Source organism: Cynoglossus semilaevis, unplaced genomic scaffold (genome assembly GCF_000523025.1).
Source record: "Cynoglossus semilaevis isolate Cse_v1.0 unplaced genomic scaffold, Cse_v1.0 scaffold1507, whole genome shotgun sequence".
Classification (NCBI taxonomy): domain Eukaryota; kingdom Metazoa; phylum Chordata; class Actinopteri; order Pleuronectiformes; family Cynoglossidae; genus Cynoglossus; species Cynoglossus semilaevis.
In genome coordinates this window covers 262,283-284,393 of record NW_007585114.1, presented here as the reverse complement: position 1 = coordinate 284,393, position 22,111 = coordinate 262,283, and the positions used below count along the sequence as shown (strand labels likewise).

Sequence of the window (22,111 nt, the reverse complement as noted above, 5' to 3'; positions counted from 1 at the left end):
GCTGAACATGCAAACAACCGTACAAGGTCAAAGCTAAGAGTAGGAATCCCCTTGTTTTTCCAATGAGCTTGTCAGTAAACTTGGCGTATTTACAGAGAGAGTGTTTGGTGAAATCCGAGTTCATACACATGGGTGGGGGAAGCGGCAGACAGTTATCAACAAAGGGCTTGTTCCTCTCAAAGAGGCTACGTCTACATTCATAAATGACAGTAAAACATCTCCCAAACATATATTACAGTGTTTCTCTTTTTAAAAGTAGGGGAAAAGGAACAAACTTCAAGATTTCTCAGTAATCAAATAACTTAGAATTGACAAAAATATTCTTAAATAAGTGAACATTGAGAAACATTCTCTACATCTTTCTTATAAATAACAGAATAAATTAGGAGAAAAAAGGGACAAAATACATTAAGTACAAAAATATACATAAAGCAGTTCAACAATTTCTGAAACCTGCAGATAATTTAAACAACAAAAATACAAACAAATCGTTAAACAAAACACAGACTTCATGTTAATTTTCCCTAAGTGCAAAATTAGACTATTTTATTGACGAGATCCAGTCACACCAGAACAAGATGTAGAAATTGTCCATCAATCATGTTTTCTGAGATTAAACAGTATTTAGTTTTGGACATTATAATCCATTTGCAATGCTGAATCTTTTGGGCTACAGTACAATAGTATGAAATGTATCTGGAAAAATAGGACTGCAACTCTTCTGACTTTTGTTGCCTTTTCTGACCAGATATACATTGATACTACAATCGTTGGGCCTCGAACTGCTGGAACTAATGTTTTGAGGTTGCTGAAGAACCTTCTTTTCATGCCTGTGAAGACCAAAAATTCAATCAGTGAATTTAGCCAATTTTTTGGTCTCTTTTGGAGACTGAGCACTGAACAGCTTCTTGTCAATGAAACCCCCCCAAAGTATCCCAAACCATAACTCTAAATGTCACATGAATAGTGTGTCAGGTCTTGCAAGAGGCTACAGCAACAGTGATTTGGCCTGCAGGCTACCAGCATATACATGTGACTCACAAATTAGTTAGAATTTTGGGGAACATTTTGTCTCTCAAGGAAAAGGAAGAGAATATCTATTCCAAAGGGTTTGTCACTGTCCCTCTGCTGTGACTGTCAATAATTTTCATTCAAATTTTTAGTGGTCAGTGGTCAGTAGTGTCCACTCAGCTGCCATAGCCTATCATGTGTTTTTCTCAATAAGGTTATAATCTACAAATGCACCTCATGTTCTATTGAAAAACATATAAATCTGAATGACTTCATTCAAAACACCTCTCAGAAAAATGTCAGTATAAATAAAAGCAGTAGAGCAGTAGCCCTGCTGTGCCTCTCTTTGTAAACAACTGTCAGGGTTGATTTCCACACTTTGCTATGCTGCTGTGACTGGACCTGAGCCGGAACAAAAGACCAAATATGGCAACAAAAAGACATCATAGCTACAATTTTCTTTTGTACATACACACCATCATTAAGTCTATACAACCCAAAAAAATAATTCATTTCTGCAACATCACTCCTCTCCTTATCACAGGGCCAAACGATGGACTTTAAGAACATTTTTTTCAGAAACACCATCAAAGAGGGCTTAAAAAAAACAACAACCTGTCGGTCACACAGAAATTCAGCAGAATTACAATCCAGCCGGCGTTTGTTTGGTTGTTCGTTGGTTTGTTTTCCTGGTCTCCACGTCCTTCCCACGGCTTGCTGCTCCTGTTTAAAGTCAATACATCCTGCAGAAGTCACGTTTGTTGGTGTGGAGCAGTTCATACTGTGAGTGTGAGTTTATGTACATGTGGGAGAAAGAGAAAAGTGGACGCACGTGTACATGGCTGACAAACTTCACTGTCTTAAGGCTTTTTTTTTCTTTGTTTTTTACAACTCTTTTCAGATGAATCTCTGTGTTTGGTTCGGTGGGGCGACTACTGATGCGGCTGGAGAAGAAGGGAGGAAGGAGTGAAAGGAGTAGGGAGGGCCTTCTGCCTGTCTTCTCCCCCACTGTGGGCATATCTTCTGAGGCGGTGTCTGGCCGTGTGAGTGGTACCTAAGTTGGCCATAGTCCGAGGAGCTGCCGAGGCTTTAATAGTTATTACGGAAGATCCCTGGTGGGAGGGAGACAAGTGAAGCCGTCACACATGTGAGGAGGACACACACCCACTGAAAGACCCCCCAGGACACAGCAGAGGGGATGGGAGGCAGGGACCACAAAGCTACTTATCTGCTACTTATTGTAAAATACTGCTCGACTCTTAAATTGAAAGATCCATTCCTGTTATACAGTACAAAATTTATAGGCAAAAGTATATTTGTAGATTTTGTTTTCTCTTTATCTTCACTCTTATCTAAAGGGCAGAGTTAGCAGCTCTCTGTCACTGGTTAATGACCTGATAACTGCTGTCGTCTACACATGCACAGCTACAGCTCCTTAAGGTTGTTCCTGTGTCCTGTTGCTGGCAGCCATCTTTGTTTTGTCTTTGCTGGGGGGGCATTTAGAGTCATTGGGTGGGGCCTGGCTTGGCTTGCTGCCGTGAGCATGCTTGGCGGGGGAGCTAGGTGTGGACGGGGCGCCGGGGGAGTGGATGTTCTTCTCGTCTGAAAAAAGCTGTTTAATTACGTCAAAGAAGTTACTCAACGGGCTGCCTACACAGATTGGGAGAAAAAAGGAGACAAGAGAGAGAGAGAGAGAGAGAGAGAGAGAGAGAGAGATAGAGAAAGGAGCGGGAGAAAGAGACAGAGAGAGAGAGGGAGAAAACAAACAACAGATGAGCAATGAGGTTTAACGTGAGGAGAAGAGGAAGTGATGGAGGGATGAGAGGAGGAGAGCTGGAGAAGAGAAGGCTCTTGAAGAAGTCAGTGTCATTCAGGTCAGGAGGAGAGATGGCAGATCTCCTAATCAGCCAACACAGTCTCTCTTAGGCATTATTTCTTAATCTATTGTCAGGTTGACCTTTGACCTTCCAGGTCGTCTTATCCAAAGCAGTTAGGTAGATTGGACTGTTTTGACCTTTTTGACCTGGGAAGACACCTGGTCTTCAGAATCTCTCTTTCTCCAGCCTGGTGGAGAACCAACAGGAGAACTGAAGGACACCTTAAAAAATAGAAATCTTGTTTTCTTGTTTGTGCAGAATCCAGGTAAAGGCTAAATAATTTACATTCAGGGATATATTCAGTAAACCCTTATTAATACCATTTGTAGACAATTTTTTGGGCTACTAGTTTGACATTTCTTGTAGGGCTGTCAATAGAACATTGCAGAATCACAATATATTATGATTTATATGAATCAGGATTAATCATTACTGATCAAGTCAAATCCACATTTCTAAATATGACCAAAAAATGTTTTTCTGTAAATTGCTGGACTAGAAAAACAATAACAAACATCGGTAAAAGACGTATATGATTAATCATGAATAATCGAAATCAAGCCACAGATACCTCTTCTTAATTGATTGACAGCCATAGTTGAGGGTTTTACATGATCTATTAATTTTGAATGTAAATAATAATAAAGTGAATAAACACAACTAACATATTATTTTGACAGTGCGATTTTGAGATTTGAGGTTAGAATTGAATCTGTTTCATTTTAGTTGACACTTTTGCTGGCTTTTACAATATTTATGTTAATTTTAAAAGATTTTTGTGTGATAAGTTAAGTTAAGATATACTGATTTCCCACTTGAGTGTTTTCATGATCCTATATTATTTTTTCAGTCTTCTCACAGCCCAGGTCTAAGGATCTTTGAGGTACTTCTTCATTGTTTATGATGCACCAGTGTCCTTCAAAGCTTCCTCCTGACTCTCCATCACATCAACATCCATCACAACAAAATCCATCCGTTTACACAAACATGATGCCGTGGTGAAATAGTCATGGGTGAATCCACACATGCAGCAACAACATTGCACTGAGCAGACATCAATACACAGTCGCAGGGTTAGTTTTCAATCTGTGTTTCCTGGCGCAGTGACACGACCTGTCACCGTTACTGATCAGTTGATTTTTATTAGCGCACACTCAGCTGAGAGTCATTATTACCATCATTCATGTTTCACAGTACAGTGATAGGTAAGCATATGCACGTGTGTGTAGGGAAGGTTTGTGTGTGTGTGTGTGTGTGTGTGTGATACAAGTGATGATACGTTTTAGGTTTCAGTGGTTAGCAAGCATCATGCAAAGGGCCACTGAGGTCAGATTAGTGTCACTCACATTTTTCAGAAACACACATTCATCGTATCAAGGCATTACAATTTTCAAACCATTTTTATAGTTATTTTTTTTAATTATAGGATAGGAAATTACATACATCTACAGATGTATTTAAATGCATGTCCTGTAATATAATCCACCACCAGAGGGAGATACAGATATTTTGCCTAAAATCTTAGGGCAGCAAGTGCTGTAGATTTTGAATACAAAATACAGGAGCCTCTGGAGGGAAGGGATCCAGGAACCAAATAGAACTTTGTAGCAAATAATGATTTTTTTTTACTAATATAAGTTTTTTCTTTTCTTTTTTTTAAACTTGACATACTGCATATTTCTATTTTATTGATGTGAGGAGACCTTGAGAACTTGAAGGGCACCAATGATACTGGCAAAAACCTAAGGCAAGAGGGTCATTAGTTTGTCATTGTACAGCTTCTTAATCAGTGATAGTTATTAGCTTTTTACTATAAAAACAGCCGAGTCCCAATGTGTTCATTTTTTTCACCTACTGTATGTTGTTATTTATCCTTGATAAGATGAATATGATCTCACACCTGTCACCTTCCCTGCCCCCACACACACATGTTAGTGTGACAATGTGGTGTTGCCGTGTGAGTGTGAGTTAAAAAGCCACAGTTTTTTAAGTTTTTTTAAGTGTTTTTTTTTTCACGTTGTTGACTCTCTCCTCTTCTTCTTACCACGCCTGGAGGGTTTACTGGACAGAGACGCTGAGCACTGAGAGCCATCTGAGAGCAGAGGACAGTGTCAGGAGTTGACATCCAAACTCTGCTCCTCTGAAGTTCAACTTCAAATACACTGCCTGTTTTACAGAGTTTTCGTTTTTCCTTCACTCCTACATTTCTGCGCTAAGACCTGACGTATCCAGCTACTGGAGAATGGACTCAGTAAACAGACAGGTGTGAAGCAGATTCTATGTAGTTTTGAGAAACCTTTGGTCTGAGTAAAAAATAAATCTCCAAGAGTTTTGATACAGTTGCAACAACTGTGTTACCAAATATTTATTACTTATATTTATTTTATTATTTTAGTTTTATTTAAAATGTTTACATATTTTATAAAAAAAGGACACATTCTACTGTACATATTTAAGTACAGTCTGTGAAGTCTGACCTCATGTTACCAAAATTAGTGAATTATGAAAGTAAGTTGTTGTTTGTCAATGTAATTTGTAAATAATTATAATTTATTAAAATAATTAATAGTTTAAATAATAATTGAAAAAAGTAGGATACAACTGACTCACAATCTTGCACTTTTTCAAGTTAATCATGTGTAATATAACCATGTAATTAAAAAAAACCAAAGTATCAACGGTTGCATTTTTACAGGACACAGGGACAGACAGTACGAGGTACTTTAAATCAGTAAAGCTCCATCATGCAGTACTGAAGGTAGTGAAGGAAACTCTGCCAGACTGACTGATCATCCGGTTCCCCACACACGCACACATACACACACAAATACACACTCCTTTCTGTCTTTGGGTCAAATGCAACCTGATCAAACAACAGAAAACACAATCATGTGTTGTGCGTCTGTGAGTTTCCTCACTGTCACTGTCACATACACAGACACAACATGCTGTTTCAGTTCAGTGCATGACGCATCTCATACAGAACCATCAAGACACACACACACACACACACACACACAGTATGTGTGTGTGTGTGAGTGAAGCCCTGTCAGTGTCAGTGTGTGTGCATGGTTCTGGGTTGGGATTTCATTCGACATGCAAGTTTTTCATTTCATCGGAGTGGTGTGAGGAGTAAAGCTGAGGATGACAAAAAGCAGGGTGGCAGAGGAGGCAGCCAGAGGAGCAGAAAGGTCAGAGGTTAGACCGGGACAAACTGAGAGGGGCACAGGTACACGAGGCGGTGGTTACATGCTCATCCTCATGGTGGTGGAGGTTCAGGTTGAGCAGACACAGTTGTTACTGGTTAATGACCTGAAAGTTTAGATTCTTACACACTGGCTGTTCATACGGAGACTGATTTTTCATAGCTGAAAATAATTGGTGAATAATCATACTAAATCTCTTACACAGAGGCAGACTAAAGCTCAGCACTATGGTTTGTGATTCGTCAAAAAGTTGTCTGACATCACAATTTTTGCACCTTTGCAGTATGACTAGAGTTTTATATAAAAAAAATATAATAATATAATATAATAAATAAAAATATTTCACATTTCATCTTTTCATGAATTTCTTACTATTTTATAGATAACCATTTTACTAAAATTGCAGTATTGTTTAGAATACTTATCGGAATCTCTGAGCAACCCAAACTAAATTCTTATATATATATATATAAAAGATAATATTTAGTTTTTCTGGTATAGTTAATAATAATATAATTTTAATAATAATAATTATTATTATTCAATCACAAAGGTCAAATTAGTTACATACAAGTTTTTCTTGGATATGGTTATATTACTGTTACTATTAAGAAATCAATTTTAATTCCTTGTTGTTAAATGCTTTTGTTGTAAACATACAAATCCACATTAGTCTAACCTGACTCAGTCTAATTTTTTTTTCTTCCCCCCTAAAATTGTCACTACGCCTGCAGATTTTGTTTTACTTGTAGTTACCCAGGCTCACCACCAGAGGGGACCATGATCACGTAAATAACCACATACAACAACAGAAACAAACACTAGAACACCGCTGTGGAACACAATCGCTCTCTTTTCTTACATTCTTCCAAACCCGTCCATCTGTCTCTTTCTCTATAGGCAGCCCGGTGATTCTAATGTCAACAAAAACACCGTTTGTCAGCCAATCATCTGACAGGATTCCAGCCCTTTCATCTTTGTGCTCTTCTTCACTCAGACACAGCAAACTGTCTGACCTAAGTTCAAATCCTTAAAAGTGAAGTTGTGTTATGAGTCTGAGAGAAAAAAACCCGTCCAGTGTGTTTCCTGATGACTCAGACACTAAGCTGCTCTGCCAAGCCTACATGACAGTTTGACGTACAGCTCCTGAGTGGCAGTAATCAGCCAGACAACTTAATAGATAAAGTCACCATGAGCTGTGTGTACGTGCACGCCATGGTATGTGGCAGGGACATGCACGTGGAGATGCTAAAAGCAGTGTGCTGTGCTGAGCCGAGGGGAGCCGAGTGGTTCTGAGCCGAGGTGTGCGGTGGGGCGTGGCTCTGCTGTCGGACAGTTGTGCCAGGGATGCCAGGGGTGCAGCGTGTGAGGGAGGGGGTTGGGGGGGTGAAGGAGGCTGTGAGAATGTGGAGGCCGTGAGAGGGCGGGGGTAGGGGCTTAGGCGTAGTCAAGGATGGAGGAGGGGAAGCACTTACCAGAGATCTGCGGCTGGACGCCGGGCTGGTCATTGGTGCTGAGCAGCTGAGCCTGGATGGTCTCCACCACACGCTTGAAACGACGGCTGGGCCCTGAGGAAGAGGGAGCGGCTCTTTACAGGGAGGTAGGTACAGATGGGGAGGTAACCATGCATCGTGAATCGGATAAAAGTCGATACAAATGTGTGGCAAAAATGAATCGCGCATCAGGGTGTAAGGAACGTTAGCCTCAGGAGGTCAGGACCAGCAGACTACACACTCTAGTACAGAAGGTGGGGAGAACTTCTTCCACAGACCCACTGTCTGACCATTTCAGTTGGTAATGGTCATATGAATGGTTTGGTCATCACTTGTCTGGAGATTTTTTTTCAAAAACATTGTGATAAAATCATATTGTGAACCATAAATCATGACTATATTGTATTGTGAGTGTTACAGTCCTATAGGTAGATGTAAGTTATGATTTACTGCACAATATTCTGGATAAGATGCTTGAGATATTTCACATTTGAGCCGTATAATATTTTGCTCAATATTTTTGAAATGTACAAATTTAAATAATTAAATCTAATTACTGTCAAATATTGGATTTATTGGATGTACAGTTGTGTAAAAAAACGGATCCAGCACAAGCAGCACATTTAACATCATAATCAAACACCCTTGATATTGCCAGTAATATTTACCCAATAGTATCAAAGTAGTATCAAAGCCAAACTGTAACAAATAATCCTGGTCACACCAAAGTGGCAGAAATTAAAAGTTTGGAAAATACATCTATATGAGACATGCTGAGGAAATCTCCCATGCTAACCTGAGAGCAGGGTGAAGGTCACTGAGTAGATGCCGTTCTCCTTGGTGGCGCTGGAGCTCTCGGTGTAGGTGATGTCCACCTGGAACTTCACAGGCTTTTGGAAAACCGTCGGACCGGCCGTGGACTTGTACTCCGCCCGGAAACTGGTCTGGGAGATGACGCTGTGGCTAAGACTAGGGATCTGAAAGAGACGGGGTCTGTGAGCAGGTGGATGATCCAGGTGGATGAACAAATTCTACTTCAGCATCCACTTGCACATAAACAGTCATCATTTCATCTCTCAGTCCTCTTCAGGGCCACAGACAGAGCTGTAGCTGTAGTGTGTGGTCAGTGGGGGAGAAACTACTCACTGAGAGAAAGGCGTGGACGATGTCAGCCTTGATGGAGCTGAGTGGTTTGTCTTTGATCACGATGAAGATCTGCTCTTCTTTCTCCAGGTTGATGAAGTTTCCAAACCACGACTTCTTAGCCAGTCTGCGAAGAGGAGCAGGGACACAGCAGACAGTGGAGAGAACCTCAGTAAAACTGCATCATGAACTTTTTCAAAATGTGACTGCAGTGGTTGTGTACTGTGTACTGTGTACTGTGTACTGTGTACTGTGTACGACATGTGAATCACAGTCCTGTCTTTAACAAACAGTACAACATTTCACAGACATGTGACATTTCCCTGACCTCCCTGTAGGGAATTATGTTACTCACTCTGGAGAGGAGTCTGGAGTGAGACTGGACATGTCCTCCTGGGTGGGCACTGTACACAGGTCAGAGGTCACAACGTTACATCATGTCATTCTATTAATCAATGACGAGCCACTCGCCGTACGTGCAATACGTACACGGTGCTTTTCCTACACCTGAATGCAGATTTATATATATACTCTAAATACATATATAATAATATATACATTTTAATAGTCAACAAAGCCTCTATAAAATAGTAATACTGATCTGTAGTATGGCCAAGAGACTTGGCTCATAAATACAGATATTTCATCCTTTTATTCTTACTGTATATTGGTGAGTATTACAAACTATAAATCACTGAACTGTGAAATATCTGTAGTAGTTTTTCTCCGTGGAGGTTGACATATTCTATGACCTGAAAACGAAAAGCTTTTGTCTGGTATTGACAGATCTCAGACCAGATCTCCCGTGACTCCCTCTCTTCTCCAGCACACCCGTACCTTGCATTTTCCTACGGTGAAAGCGTGGCGAGCCCAGAAAGCTGTTCTTGATGGAGTTGAGACGTGTCCTCCAGGGCATCCCACCAATAGAAGGGCTCGGTGGGGGCGTCGGGCTGGGAGTTCCGGCCGGGCTGTCTTTGGGCGTGTGTACCGGGGTGCCTTTGGGGGTGGGGAGTGGGCTTCCTCTTGGGGAGGGGTGAGGGGTCACCTGTGTTGTGGGGACAGATTTGCCGTTGTGGTCAGGGTGGAGGCGGTGACGGCGGAGGGGGGACATAGGTGGGACGGGGGAGAGAGGAATAGAGAGTTTCGGGGCAACGGTCAGGGGTGGGTGGCGCCTCACCCGTGGGCTGTTGGGGATACAGGGAGCAAGGGGTTGTATGGGGGTGGAGGGCTCAGATTTGGGGGTGGTGGGCGTCTGAGCTGAGTTTGGAAGGGGGTTTGATCTGGTTGTTTGCAGGGGCTTGTCTGACACTTTGGGCTTGGCAGGAAGAGTCTGTGTGCGTGGGTGCATGAGGGGGGAGCCCATCTTAGGCTGGTAGGAATTGGGCGTACGAGGCCCCACCCCATTAAGGCGAACCTCAGGGGAGCGGGAGGGGCTGCAGTTGGGGGACTGACATAGATCAGGGGACTGAGGTGGGATGAAAAACCGCCGAGTGGGCTGCGATTGTTCATGCACCCAATACAGGATGACAGGGAAATTCAAATACAAAGCCAGGCCACAGCCAGTGGTACACCAGCACCCAATAAAGGGTCATTCCCACAAAAACACAGCAGGAAAAACAAAAAGAAGGAGCGTGGCAGATGGGTTGAGGGGTGGAGCAGGCAGGAAGTGGTGAGAGTGCAAGAAAGAAAGAAAACAGAACATGCGATTAGCTCAGTGATCAGCCAATCAGGAGGCAGCAGTGGAACACCGATGACACAATTTACAGTAGGGATGCACCGAGACTAAAATTATTCGGACACATTCGTCACCCTTCTTAGGTCAAGATTTAAAAATAAGTTATTGTAAAAAGTATTTTTGTGTGAATCCTCCGTCACCTGACCCTTCTCTAGTGTTCAGCGTACTGAGCCAGATGCAGCTCAGCTCTTAATTACAGGACAATGATACAATGCATTCAGCATCATTAACTTTACATTCCCTTTAGGCAAAGACTTCATTTGACACAACATGACACTGGCTGACACGTCGGTGCATCCCTAATAAACCAGTGAGTGAAACAGCTAAAAAGCTAACAAATTTAGCTTTGCCCTGCAGAGTGCATGCACAGTGCTGGTGCACAATGCTGTATGGACGTGAATGAATGAGCAGATAAAACAGTGAAACAGCCACCCGTGTCAGACTGTTCACAGAAAACACATTTCTGGAAACATGAGCAAAGAAACAGAAATCATACATTCAAATCTTAACGTGTCCTCCTGTGGAAACCAATCCGCTGCGGATACGCTTTAAAAATGCACCATTTTCCTCAAAGAGGAAGTTGATTTGGTTCAGTCAATCTCTGTATTTTTCCTCTGCAGCTGCAGCTGCAGCATTTTCTCACACAGTGATGTATTGCTTCTTCAGCTAACCTGCTGCTGTGCCCGAACCTGTCCTGTGTGACATTAAATCACCGGACTTCATCTAGGGTTCAGTGTTTGGCCTCTGATAGTCCCAGGCCCACTTCATCTAGAAAGCCTTGTGACGTTTAGCCTAGCCTGAGTGAACAGTGTCTACAGCTGAGGTCGAACAATGACCTTGATGATGGAATGGCAGGTGGTAGTTCATCTTCATAATGTCAAATCACTTACATAGAAAAGACAGAGACTAATTAGAATTATGACACATCTGTATAAATAAAAGCAGGCAGCACTGACTGAGCCCAAATGTAGTCTAGGATCTGTTATGACCTCTATACATTACAAAGTGAGGTACAGTTTTTACTGTGTCCTAATGTATGGTTAGACCCCATAAAGGTTCAAGGCTAAATATTTCTGTGAAAAAAAAGTTTAAATCACACAATATTGAAAGGAAGGCATGTACAATTTCAATTGTGTCGACCTGCAAAATACTTATGTGTCATGTGAACCTGCATATGATGTGTCACATCTAGCATATGAGAGGATACTATAAAGAACACACTAAATATTACATGCTAATTTTTTTTTTACATGTTTAAATTAATTCACTAGATATTCCCCAAATCAATGCCTTGACCTTATATACACAGCTACCAAATTTGCGGATGTAAAACTTCCTGAGAACCTGCATGCTGGGTTATGATTTATAAGTAATGGTTCAGTAATAGGGGCTTTGCATCAGAAATACTGATGGTATTATAATTATCACTGTGTCTCTGTCTTCTCACGCTCCTCCTCCAGGTCTGTTGGTGCTCAAACAATGGTAATTGTAAACTAAACCAATCGACTGAGCACCGCTGGCTCCACCTGCACCTGGACTGTAGACCTCAGCAGCTCTTAATGAACTTCACAGTTGTGTGCGTGTACAGTAGTGTCTGCAGATGATGGGCTGGAGTGAAGGATCTCTGAGGTGTGGGCGTGACAGCATAGCAGCAGAGCCAGTGAAGTGTGGGGGGAGGGAACCAATCAGAAACAAACACTTACCCTGGGACTGCTGAGAGGACTGGTGGACAGACCTGAGGATGCTCCGCTGATCGATCGCGATCTACACACAAACACACACACAGATCAATATCCAGGAGCCTTGAATACACAGGAACAGTGCAGGACTACAGTACACTCACTATGAGTACATGGTACACAAACACACACACACACAAAACCCTGCAAAGACACACAACACCATCCCGCTGACACCAACAGCAGCGGCGGGAACAGGCGTGCCGACGCACATCACAGCTGCAAAATTAATTAGCACTTCTGTGTTTTTTCAACACTCAAGTTTTTTCGATTTTAGGTTACACGTCCATGCCATTAACTTCTGTTTTCTTACAATTTTCTGTTTTGCCAAACACCTGCACACAGAAACACACACACCCTAAACAGAAACACTCGACAGGCCTCATGTCTCGGAGGCTTCCGGAATTAATTATCCGTGGCCAATTCAATTTTGTTTAGTTGGAAGTGAATAAAATAAAAACACTAAATCATACTAAACTTGACAGCACACACACACACACACACTCACACTCTTACAGCTAATGTACACACTAATATTAGTTCCCACACAAAATGACATTTAGTCTAAACGGCGCTTGTGTTCTTCCAAAACTTTCCCACATTTTTACACTTTTCTCTGCAGAAATGAAATGATCAATTTGATTTATTTATGATTTTTAGTTGAGGATTTATTCTTTCATCGTCTCAATTTCTAAAAAAAAACAAACAAAAAGTCATACAACAAACATGTCATGTCTACAGTTTTTTTCCCCTCTCTTTATCAGTTATGGTTGATTACTGAGCGCTGTGATGTCACAGTTACATCGACACGATACAGACGTCTAACTGAACTGGTAACTACAGTCCTACCACCACAGCACTAACATTTATTTATTTGACAATGAATTAGCTGGGCTGGCGCCACCACTGCTGCTGTTCTGTGTTAAAACGTGAAATTCCATGTTGATTTCAGCCAGTGGAGCTGTGTGTTTGATCAACAGTGGTTTTCATGTTGAGTGCCTGTCGCTTTGTCCTCTCCATGTCCATCAGTCACAGCTGAACTGTATGATGCACAAGAGCTTCTGCTCATTTTTATCAAAAATAAACCAAACAAACTAAACAAAACTGTTACTCCATGTTTTACTGCAGATTCAGATGACAGAAGAAACACTGACAGCTCGAGAGAGAGAGAGAGAGAGAGAGATTCTGTTTGTTTAGCTTGATCCATGTGTGCTCAGGGAGTACTGTTGTAAATGTCAAAAATGCAGTCCTGCATTTGGATGTACACATGGGTTTTTGAGGGGGAAAAAATGAATGAATGAGAGAAATATCTTCACTGCTCTTTGGTTTGAAAGACATACATACACAGGTATTGCATCACTTGTGTATCCACAGTAACTCTCACAGCTGGTATTGATTTCTTCCTGTTACTACTACAGGTGGCCTTTTATTGGATGTTGACCCAAATACAGAACTGTAGTGATCTTTTCGGTCACCACTATCAACGTCATACAGACGTACAGATAAGTCATTAAGGTTAACCCATCTTGTCAGAAACCCACTGATAACCATTTCTCTCCAAAGTTGTCAGCATGTCATTAAGGGCGGTTTAATGAGCTGCTCTGTAAATACCTAGATATTTATCAAACGCCTTATGTTTCAGGTGAAAACCCACAGTGTCCCTCATCACTGATGATGATGATAAGATATCCTGGGTGACAAAACAGGTTTTCCTGTCAGTCAGACACTGAAGACGTCATTAACGTTCCACAGGCAGGAGGCTGGTGGACTCTTCACTGAAATCTATAATTAACCACATTAGTGATGCCTTATGGAGAAAACACTGCCTGCTTTACATTATGGATCTTACAGTGATGATATGAGAGATAAAGCTGTACTAGTGGGAGGAGGAGGAGGAGGAGTAGGAACCTTTGTTGTGCTCCATCAGCTAATTAACTTATGCTAATTTTCATTCCGACCACACATCCAGCAACACAGTGTGCCACACAGGAAGGTCGGAGATTTCACAGATTGCGGGAAAATATACACACAAATGCAAATACGCACAGAGCTTCAGCTCCACTGAAGAGTGAAACTGGGTCAAAGGGAAGGAGGAAACAGAATCATTGACCTGAGAGGAGTCACTCCCTGCAGGGCTGAGAGAGTGACTTCAGAGGGAGCTGTGTGACAGAACTCTGGATCATTTTCTACATGTCTCCATCTATAGTGACAAACTGATGCCATTAGTTGTTGTTTCAGTGAATGACCTGCTGTGTCTTGGTTCTTTCGGTGATCGTAAAAAACCTGTGCGTGAAAATCCCTAACCCTATAATAACCAACTATGGCTTATAAACCACTGCTGCTTATTCCACCTCCATCACTGTTGTGGAGATCAGACAGATCTACATGTCTTCAACAGAAAAGTCAGAAAAGTCTTCAACAGAAAAGTCAAGCCATATATTTCCTAACAAAGGAGCACTTCTACTAGCTGAGGCGGACAACAACGCCAAGGTTTTTTTTCTCCCCACTGTTGCCAGAACACTTGTCTGGGATCTAATTTGGTTTTCAACACAGCACACTACTGAACAAAACGAAACGTGACCTCTGCTTTTAACCCATCACCAACGGACTCAAAGCCGAAAACCTTCCAGAGTCAAGTCCACTTCCTTAACCCTTAAACTCATTCTGCCTTATTTTGTATCATTAATTTAATCTTAAATTATATTCTAACTGTAGATATACTCATCCATGTGTTATGTTATATGGGTTTTTAGGAGGATATCCTTAATTATGAAATTAAAACAGTGAAGACCATTAAGACAAATGCTATACAATAAAATGTACTTGTTTTTTTATTTTTAAAATTATATTTATATTTCTGTCTCACCTTTTATTATCAAGATTAGTTCATATTTAGCATGAAAAGTGTGTAAAAGAAGGGAAGACTCCTGGACAGATCGTCTAATTAGTGAGGCTTAGTGTTTATGTTCTCTGACATTAATGCCTTCTTTATGAAACAGAGCTATTTCTAACAAAGCTGGTAAATAATTGGAAACAACATGCACGACTTAAAGACAAAGACAAGTGAGAAAATGTAGCAAAAAGCAAATAGTGTTCAAAAACTAAAGGACGTGACTGTACATTCAAACCAAGGAATTAAACAGAATTAAAGCAAAACCAATACCTTTCTTCCTTGCTGCAGTTAGTGTTTGTGATATCCAAGCTTTTACTGAAAACAGATTTGCTAAAAAGGGGGCAGACAGAAAATCAGGAGACAGAAAGAAGTGCAGTCACATAAGGGGGAAAACTCTGATACAGAGCATGCAGCAAACACAAATAAAACCAACAAAACAGAAATCACTGAGTTTCACACATATGTAGCACTGTAGTACAAAAAAACAGTCGCCTCCAAACAAAAAACAAAACTAAAACCGAACACATGCAAGGATTAAAGTGGAAATTAGAAGAAACGAAATTCGAGAAACACAAAACTGCATCATGCTCAAGTCGCAGCAACATTTGATCTGGTACTAATTAAAAATACATAATTTAAAAAGGACATTTGAATTGGTGTGAAAAGAAAAAAGTAACAGGTTAAGATGGAGCTGAGAGACAAACCTTTCTGACCAGTGATATTATTAATGGTATGTTGTTTAACTAATGCTTTTGCTGCTGTTGCCTTGACGACCTTTGAACCTCTGCACGTCACACGACCAGAGCATCTCATGCACCTGGATTTTTAGCACCCCCTTCAGGAGGTTGACAGAGTTGGAGCTGCATGCTCTGAGGTTACCAGCACTAAATCTGAAAAAACTCTACCTTTAAAAAGTGCATTAAAAAAGTGACCAGTGACCAGTTTCCTGTTGCTGATGTGATGCAGAAGCATTCATTGTAGCCTGACTTTTACCTGAGGAGCTCCACGTCCTGGTCGACTGCATGCTCCATGCTTACTTCACTCATACAACGCACAAACCCCAGAGGCTGGTTCATGCAGTTTAGCAACTGTTTTACAACCTGGCAACACCACTGAGACTACGGAGCAGAAGACAATCTGGACCAATTTTTACTGTTGTCTTTTCCTGGTTCTGTTACAGGGTTCACAATGAGAACGATGCATCATGTATTTGAGTGCAGCTCCGTGCAGTTGGGGAGGATTTACAGCCCAGGACAAATTGAAGTGTAGATAAGTAAAGGAGGGATGTACAGAGGGCGAGCAGACGATGTGTGTGTGACATAAATCTGCACAGAAGGAACTGATCCAACTTTGATGAAGCGCTGCCGAACTATAACTCCTCCCCAGGACTTTTATCAGCTGCAGTTAAATACATTGTCTATTTGAACTCACAACAACAGTCAACACTAGTACCAGAAGGCTGACCTCTGTGTGCCAGGCATGTCTGGACCATGCTCCAGAACACATGTGCTGACTGGCACCTCTCACCTCTGTCCATGTGTGGCCATGTCTATGGCCCGCCGTACCGGCACAGGAGACCCGCCCTCTGTGACACTCAGCACCTCCATGGACTTCCTCTCCGGTCTCCGTTTGCCGTGACGACTCAGCATGGGTGAGTCCACGCGCTTCCTGGGCGGATCTGCTGAGCAGGGACAGAGTAAGGTCAGGAATTATAGGTCAAAGAAGGAATACATTAGTAAAACTGAGCTCTACATTTCCGGCTGCTCACGTGTCATTTTCTTTAGCACTCTTTTAATCACCTCTGGGAAAATTTACTCGCACATTTAACCGATCAATGAAACACTCCAGTGTTTAACAGCGGACCACGCAGCATCAGTGGGCTGTATCAGTGGGCTGTATCAGTGGGCTGTAGCTTTTTAGTGAACCTAAACACACCAAAGTCTTGCTAGTGTGGGAATTTGAACCAGTAATTTGAAGCCAGATCCTGTTCTTTATTGACTCTAATTAAAATGTACATGTAAATAATTTAACAAATGGAAAAAAGTGTAACATACTTCATCAGGAATCGTGCTGTTAGCTTAGCATTTGGAAAGTGAACCACAACAACGTACTTTTACGGTTTGATACAGAGTTGGGAACTTTTGGAACGTTTGTTTCTCTGCCCCTTCATCTGTGACGTCAGACTGTCCTCAATTCACTCCAAGGACAGAACACCTTTATATTGGCTGCAGCTTCTCAACCACTTCAACGCTGTATCACCAGGAGGGGGAGGAGGAGGAGGACGAGGAGGAGGACGAGGAGGAGGAGGAGGTTTTTCAGCTGCTGCCAAGTGGCTCTTGTAGAAGCCACTGTAATGTAGCCTTAGAGTGGATCAGTTCAATGAAGGCTCCTCTAAATGTGCTGCCACGTCTTTATATACTGGACCTAGAGAGAGTGTGTGTGTGTGTCTGTGTGTGTGGTTCATGAAGAAAAAGCATGCAGAACATTTCCCCTGTCCTTTGCATTTGAAATGTTGAAAAAAACAAACAAACAAAAAAACCCTTAGAAATGTATTTTCTAAGGGAAAATGCACAATTTAAAGTGTGTAGAGTTTCAGCTCCTGGAACACTGCTGGACCTGGACCTGGACCTGGACCTACCGATCTCGTTTCGTGGCGGCAGGTTCTGGTCCTCATGACTGGGATATCGCTCTTTACGATCCAGAAGCAGGAAGTAGATCATCTTTTCCTGGTTGTCACTGGGAAGAGAAGCGTACCCAAGAATTAATTGTCAGCTGCGTGTTCATTGGTTGAGAGAGGGACAATAAGACGCTCCATCATCACTAGACATTTTAAATAGGAGAATTCATCAAAGTGACAATCTCTCTGCTCCACTGTCTCCTCCTTCATTCCTCTTCTTTCTCACTTTAATTTGTTTCCTCAAGTGGTTTTATCCTTTCTAAACTCCTCCCCCTCCCTCCTAAATGTTCCCTCTCGCCACTCACTCCTCCGAAAGCAGATCTTTGGTCAGTTTGTCTTTGTCTCTGAAGCAGCCCAGAGAGTGCATGCTCTCCAGAACGTCAGGGTCGATCTCTTCAGTGGCAGCCAGCATCCTGATGGCCACCTTCCTGGGGACGGGCTGCTCAGGCTCAGGCTCATTCTTTCCAGCGCTGGAAAAAAAAGTGACAAGGATTTATCTGGCAAAAAAAACAAAAAACAAAATCTTTTCATCTTTCTGTGGGACACTTCAGCAGCATCAGAAGGTCAAAGGTCGACAGGATAGATAAGGCGACTCGTAGATAAGAAGTCTTTTTTCACTGCAGGCGACATTCAAGTTCTACTCTGTCATCCACACGATCCTTTCATTAATAACAATAAAGCACCGGCGCACGAGCGTCAAACGTCAGAAATTAAGATGAAGCTGCGCCCGAGGAAAGGCACTGTAAACTGTAAATTCAAATTCACGGCAATTCTGTGGTCATAAATTGAATCTAGTCGGACATGCATGATTCATTTCCACAGTATTTACAATTTACATCACATTATATTTACATGTATTTATACTTGAAGGTTAACCGACTTAATAGTCAATGAAACACCAAGATACTGGTTAGAGAAAAGTGTCACACCTAGTAACTTTTTATTTTAGGGACTTTTGATAAAAACACTACCAACCAAAACAATCCTAATTAAACACACTGTCAAAGAACTGGAGACAAACTACTGTGTGTCAAGCATTAAAGTTAAATAAGCCTGAAATTGATCTCTCTTATTGAAATACTTGGCACAACGTTGTCACCTTGCTCGTCCACTTGAATCCATTAACTGGTATTTTCATTAGCGCTGAATGAATTCAGCTACGACATTTGCAAATTCCCTTCTACAAATACTGACAGAAATGTTGAAAATCTACCCAGAATTTAAGACTTGAGGTGAAATAAACAAACCTTAGGAGATGTCAGTGAGCGACACATGTGCAACATGAAACAGATTGGATTTAAACCTGTCCACCCAGTTTAATTTTGCATAATCAGCAGCATTGTGCTTTTTGTCAGAGCCAGAAATAGTCAGCGCATTAGAGACGAGGATCCATTAGCAACGACGGACTGTCCCTAATGTTTGATCTGTCCTCTAAAATGTATGCCAGTTACATCTCTTACCCTGAGAGACTAATGGACTAATGCTTCTTGTCTGAGAACGTTCCATCTGAGATTTCAACAACCAGCTTCTATTCACCTTCGCTTCTTTTCACCCCTGTGATTCAAGTGAGCAAACAAACAGAAAAAGAAAGTGGAGATACTCACAGGTACCACGTGTGCTTCTGAATCTGCTCTAGCTGTGGAGGAAAATCAGAGAAGAGACAAATATGAAGGACTCTTTGAATTGATTGTATACATTACAAACACCTTGAAAACCTTGTCTGTGTAAAACAAGAGTAGTAGGTTGAACAATCACAGGTTCTTTAAAAGTATTTTTTCAGTTGTCCTGTCACACACTGACACTAATCCCCTGTCCTTTTAATATGCTGAAAGTCTTCTTTCCTACAGTTGAACTTTAGATTCTATGTTTAAGTGTTCAACAGAGGTCAGACCGAGGGGGGAGAAAAACAAAGCGATAAATCCTGAATGACATCGGAGAGTGGTTTTTAATCTGCTCAAATGGAGACTAAAAAGTGTTGAGCTGCTCTGAGGTGAGCAGAGGTGCTGCACCGGCTGGAAACAGAGAAGCAATTTGGTACAAAATCAGCCACTAACAGAAATACACACTCATGACCTTTGACCTGAATGTATTCACACACACTACGAAGAGAAACTGAGAAGGGAAATCATTTTCCAGGATGAATTATGCAAATTCAGGATATTTGATGTTTTTTTCTCATTTCCCACAATTTTTTCAATGACTGGGAAAAAAAATATTATCACAAAATACTACATATGACATTTATCCTAGTGGAGCGTTTACTGTATTTAATTCTAACTGAGGATACAAGTGTGCCTATAATTCTAAAGAAAAGAACCTGAACTCCCCCTGAAGAACTTCCTCGCTTCTTCTAAACCCGATCTCAGTGTAACCTGTCGAGCTAAGCCTGTCAGTACGTGATGTCTGTTTCCTGCTCGTCATCTTACAGTGAGCCTCTTGCCGGCGTCCACTTCAATCATGCCACGCAGAAGGTTCTGACAGTCTGGTGGAATGAAGTGCGGCATGTGGAACACTCCCAGCTTCACCTTCTCCAGGAGATTCCTCAGGTTGTCATCATCAAACGGCAGAGCGCCCTGGAGAAGAAGATGCACAGCATATTTGATGTATTGTTTATATTGTTTATTGACTATGATCGTCTAATCCACACGTGTCAAACTCAGGCCCGGGTCCAAATCTGGCCCGCGGTGTAATTATATTTGGCCCACCAGATCATATCAAACGTGTACTGGAGTTGGTTCGCCATTATATAACCACTATATACTGGAGGGATTAACACTTATTAGTGATGCACATGCAGTTTTGGTTGTTCTTTTGTTGGACTATAAAACAAAGATTTACAATAAAAAGAACTCAAAAGGCCAGAGATAAAGAGACATCATTAGAAACAAATACCACTGATGTGTGTTTGATTACAAATTGAATATCTCGTTTTGTTCGCTGTCAATTTTTCAATAAATATTGAGTTTTGCCCGTTAGGTTTTATTCCGACCCACTGTGAATTTGAGTTTGACACCCCTGATATAGAACCATGGACTCTTAGTGTCAAATAATGACCCAATTTCATGAAATAATATATACTGCACACACACATGGATATCTTCAGTTCTCATTTTTACTAAGAGTCTGTTTTTTTTTTAGTAAAATTATATTCAAACTCAAACTTTTTCTTTTACAAACGACATCTGCCAATCAACTTCTGAAATTGAAAAATATAAGTTTGACTAAAACTCTTATGTAATCAGTTTGGTTTGGTCAGGCTTTGTTTCTGACTGGAAAAAAATCAACATAATGTGAAGTAAATATATAGTTCAAATATGAAGGTTTTTTTTTCTTTGGTCTTTTGTTCTGTCCCCCCATGTCCCGCCCCCATCTACTCAGGGGTTACCTGCTGGTCATCTCAGGGGCCGATCACAGCACTCATACATCACATCTTTATTAGGAGGAAGTCATTAGGCCTCTGCAGTGACCCAGCCTTGACCCTGCTCAAGCTGCATTAAAAAGCCGGACCCAGGGGTCAGGGCAGAGAGGTGGGTCTTTACTGTTGCCTCGGCCAATCACAGGTGTTTGGCACAGACCGGCAGTCGGCAGTAAATAGTCACCGTTTTATTCCATCTTGAATTCTAACACTTCTGAATGAATTGATGAATTTTAGACTTGGGAAATGGTGTTTACACTGGGAAATCTTAGCTGTCCATACCACAAATATGTATATTTATGTGGTAGTCTTGTAGGCAAGATGAGATACTTTCACATTCAACTCATTTTGCTCACATATAAATAGATTATTATTAGATTATTATGAATCCCAAGATGTAGAATACAGGGTTGTTTTTTTAATTTTCAATTTTTTGCAGCATATGTTGCATGGATACAAAGCCCATTTTTCTTCCAACATTGTGATATTTTGGTTGGAATGGGATTCATCACTTGTAGGAATACAACAGGGGGCCGAGTGCCTGTGGATTTAAATATACAGTTTTGGTTATAAATGTACCATTTAATAAAGATGGAAAATCCAGATTCTGTGATGTCATAGGGTTTCATCAGGACCAGGGATCTACAGATCCATAATGACCAGGGATGCAGTAGTTTACATGTCCCATTAAGAAGACACTTTTCTCCATTGACGGAGAGTGTTGCTGCAGCCGAGGTCCGAGTCTGAGGGTCTAACAGTCCAGCCTCACGGAGAGGACTATGTCCCTGAAGAGTCCCCTCGTGTTGGTGCTGTTTCTGCTGACACTCACTTTCAGTGCTTGACACCGTCTTTCACCCGTGGCTGTGGCAGGTACGGGGGGGCCGTTTGCTTGCCGGGGGGCAAAATGGGGCGCCGGGCCCCC

The 22,111-nt window shown here is 41.5% G+C and overlaps 1 protein-coding gene across 7 annotated transcripts; it reads right to left on the bottom strand.

Moving 5' to 3' along the window:
• Positions 1 to 254: 254 nt before the first annotated feature.
• On the bottom strand, positions 255 to 20,502 carry LOC103398558 (serine/threonine-protein kinase BRSK2-like). 7 transcript variants are annotated; one of them, XM_025053640.1, is made up of 13 exons: positions 20,201 to 20,502; positions 19,379 to 19,410; positions 18,080 to 18,244; positions 17,736 to 17,833; positions 16,625 to 16,778; positions 15,368 to 15,427; positions 12,169 to 12,229; positions 9,568 to 10,225; positions 9,086 to 9,134; positions 8,734 to 8,857; positions 8,384 to 8,564; positions 7,570 to 7,662; positions 255 to 2,661 (listed from the first exon to the last, which is right to left on the bottom strand). In XM_025053640.1, exons 1-13 carry the CDS (start codon positions 20,276 to 20,278, stop codon positions 2,447 to 2,449), a joined length of 1,968 nt encoding a protein of 655 aa, XP_024909408.1. In that variant the 5' UTR covers positions 20,279 to 20,502; the 3' UTR covers positions 255 to 2,446. The 7 variants fall into 7 exon arrangements, with proteins under 7 accessions (XP_024909408.1, XP_024909412.1, XP_024909413.1 ...); XM_025053644.1 differs by having other exon boundaries at positions 255 to 2,123; XM_025053645.1 differs by having other exon boundaries at positions 9,568 to 9,775.
• Between the last annotated feature and the right edge of the window lie 1,609 nt (positions 20,503 to 22,111).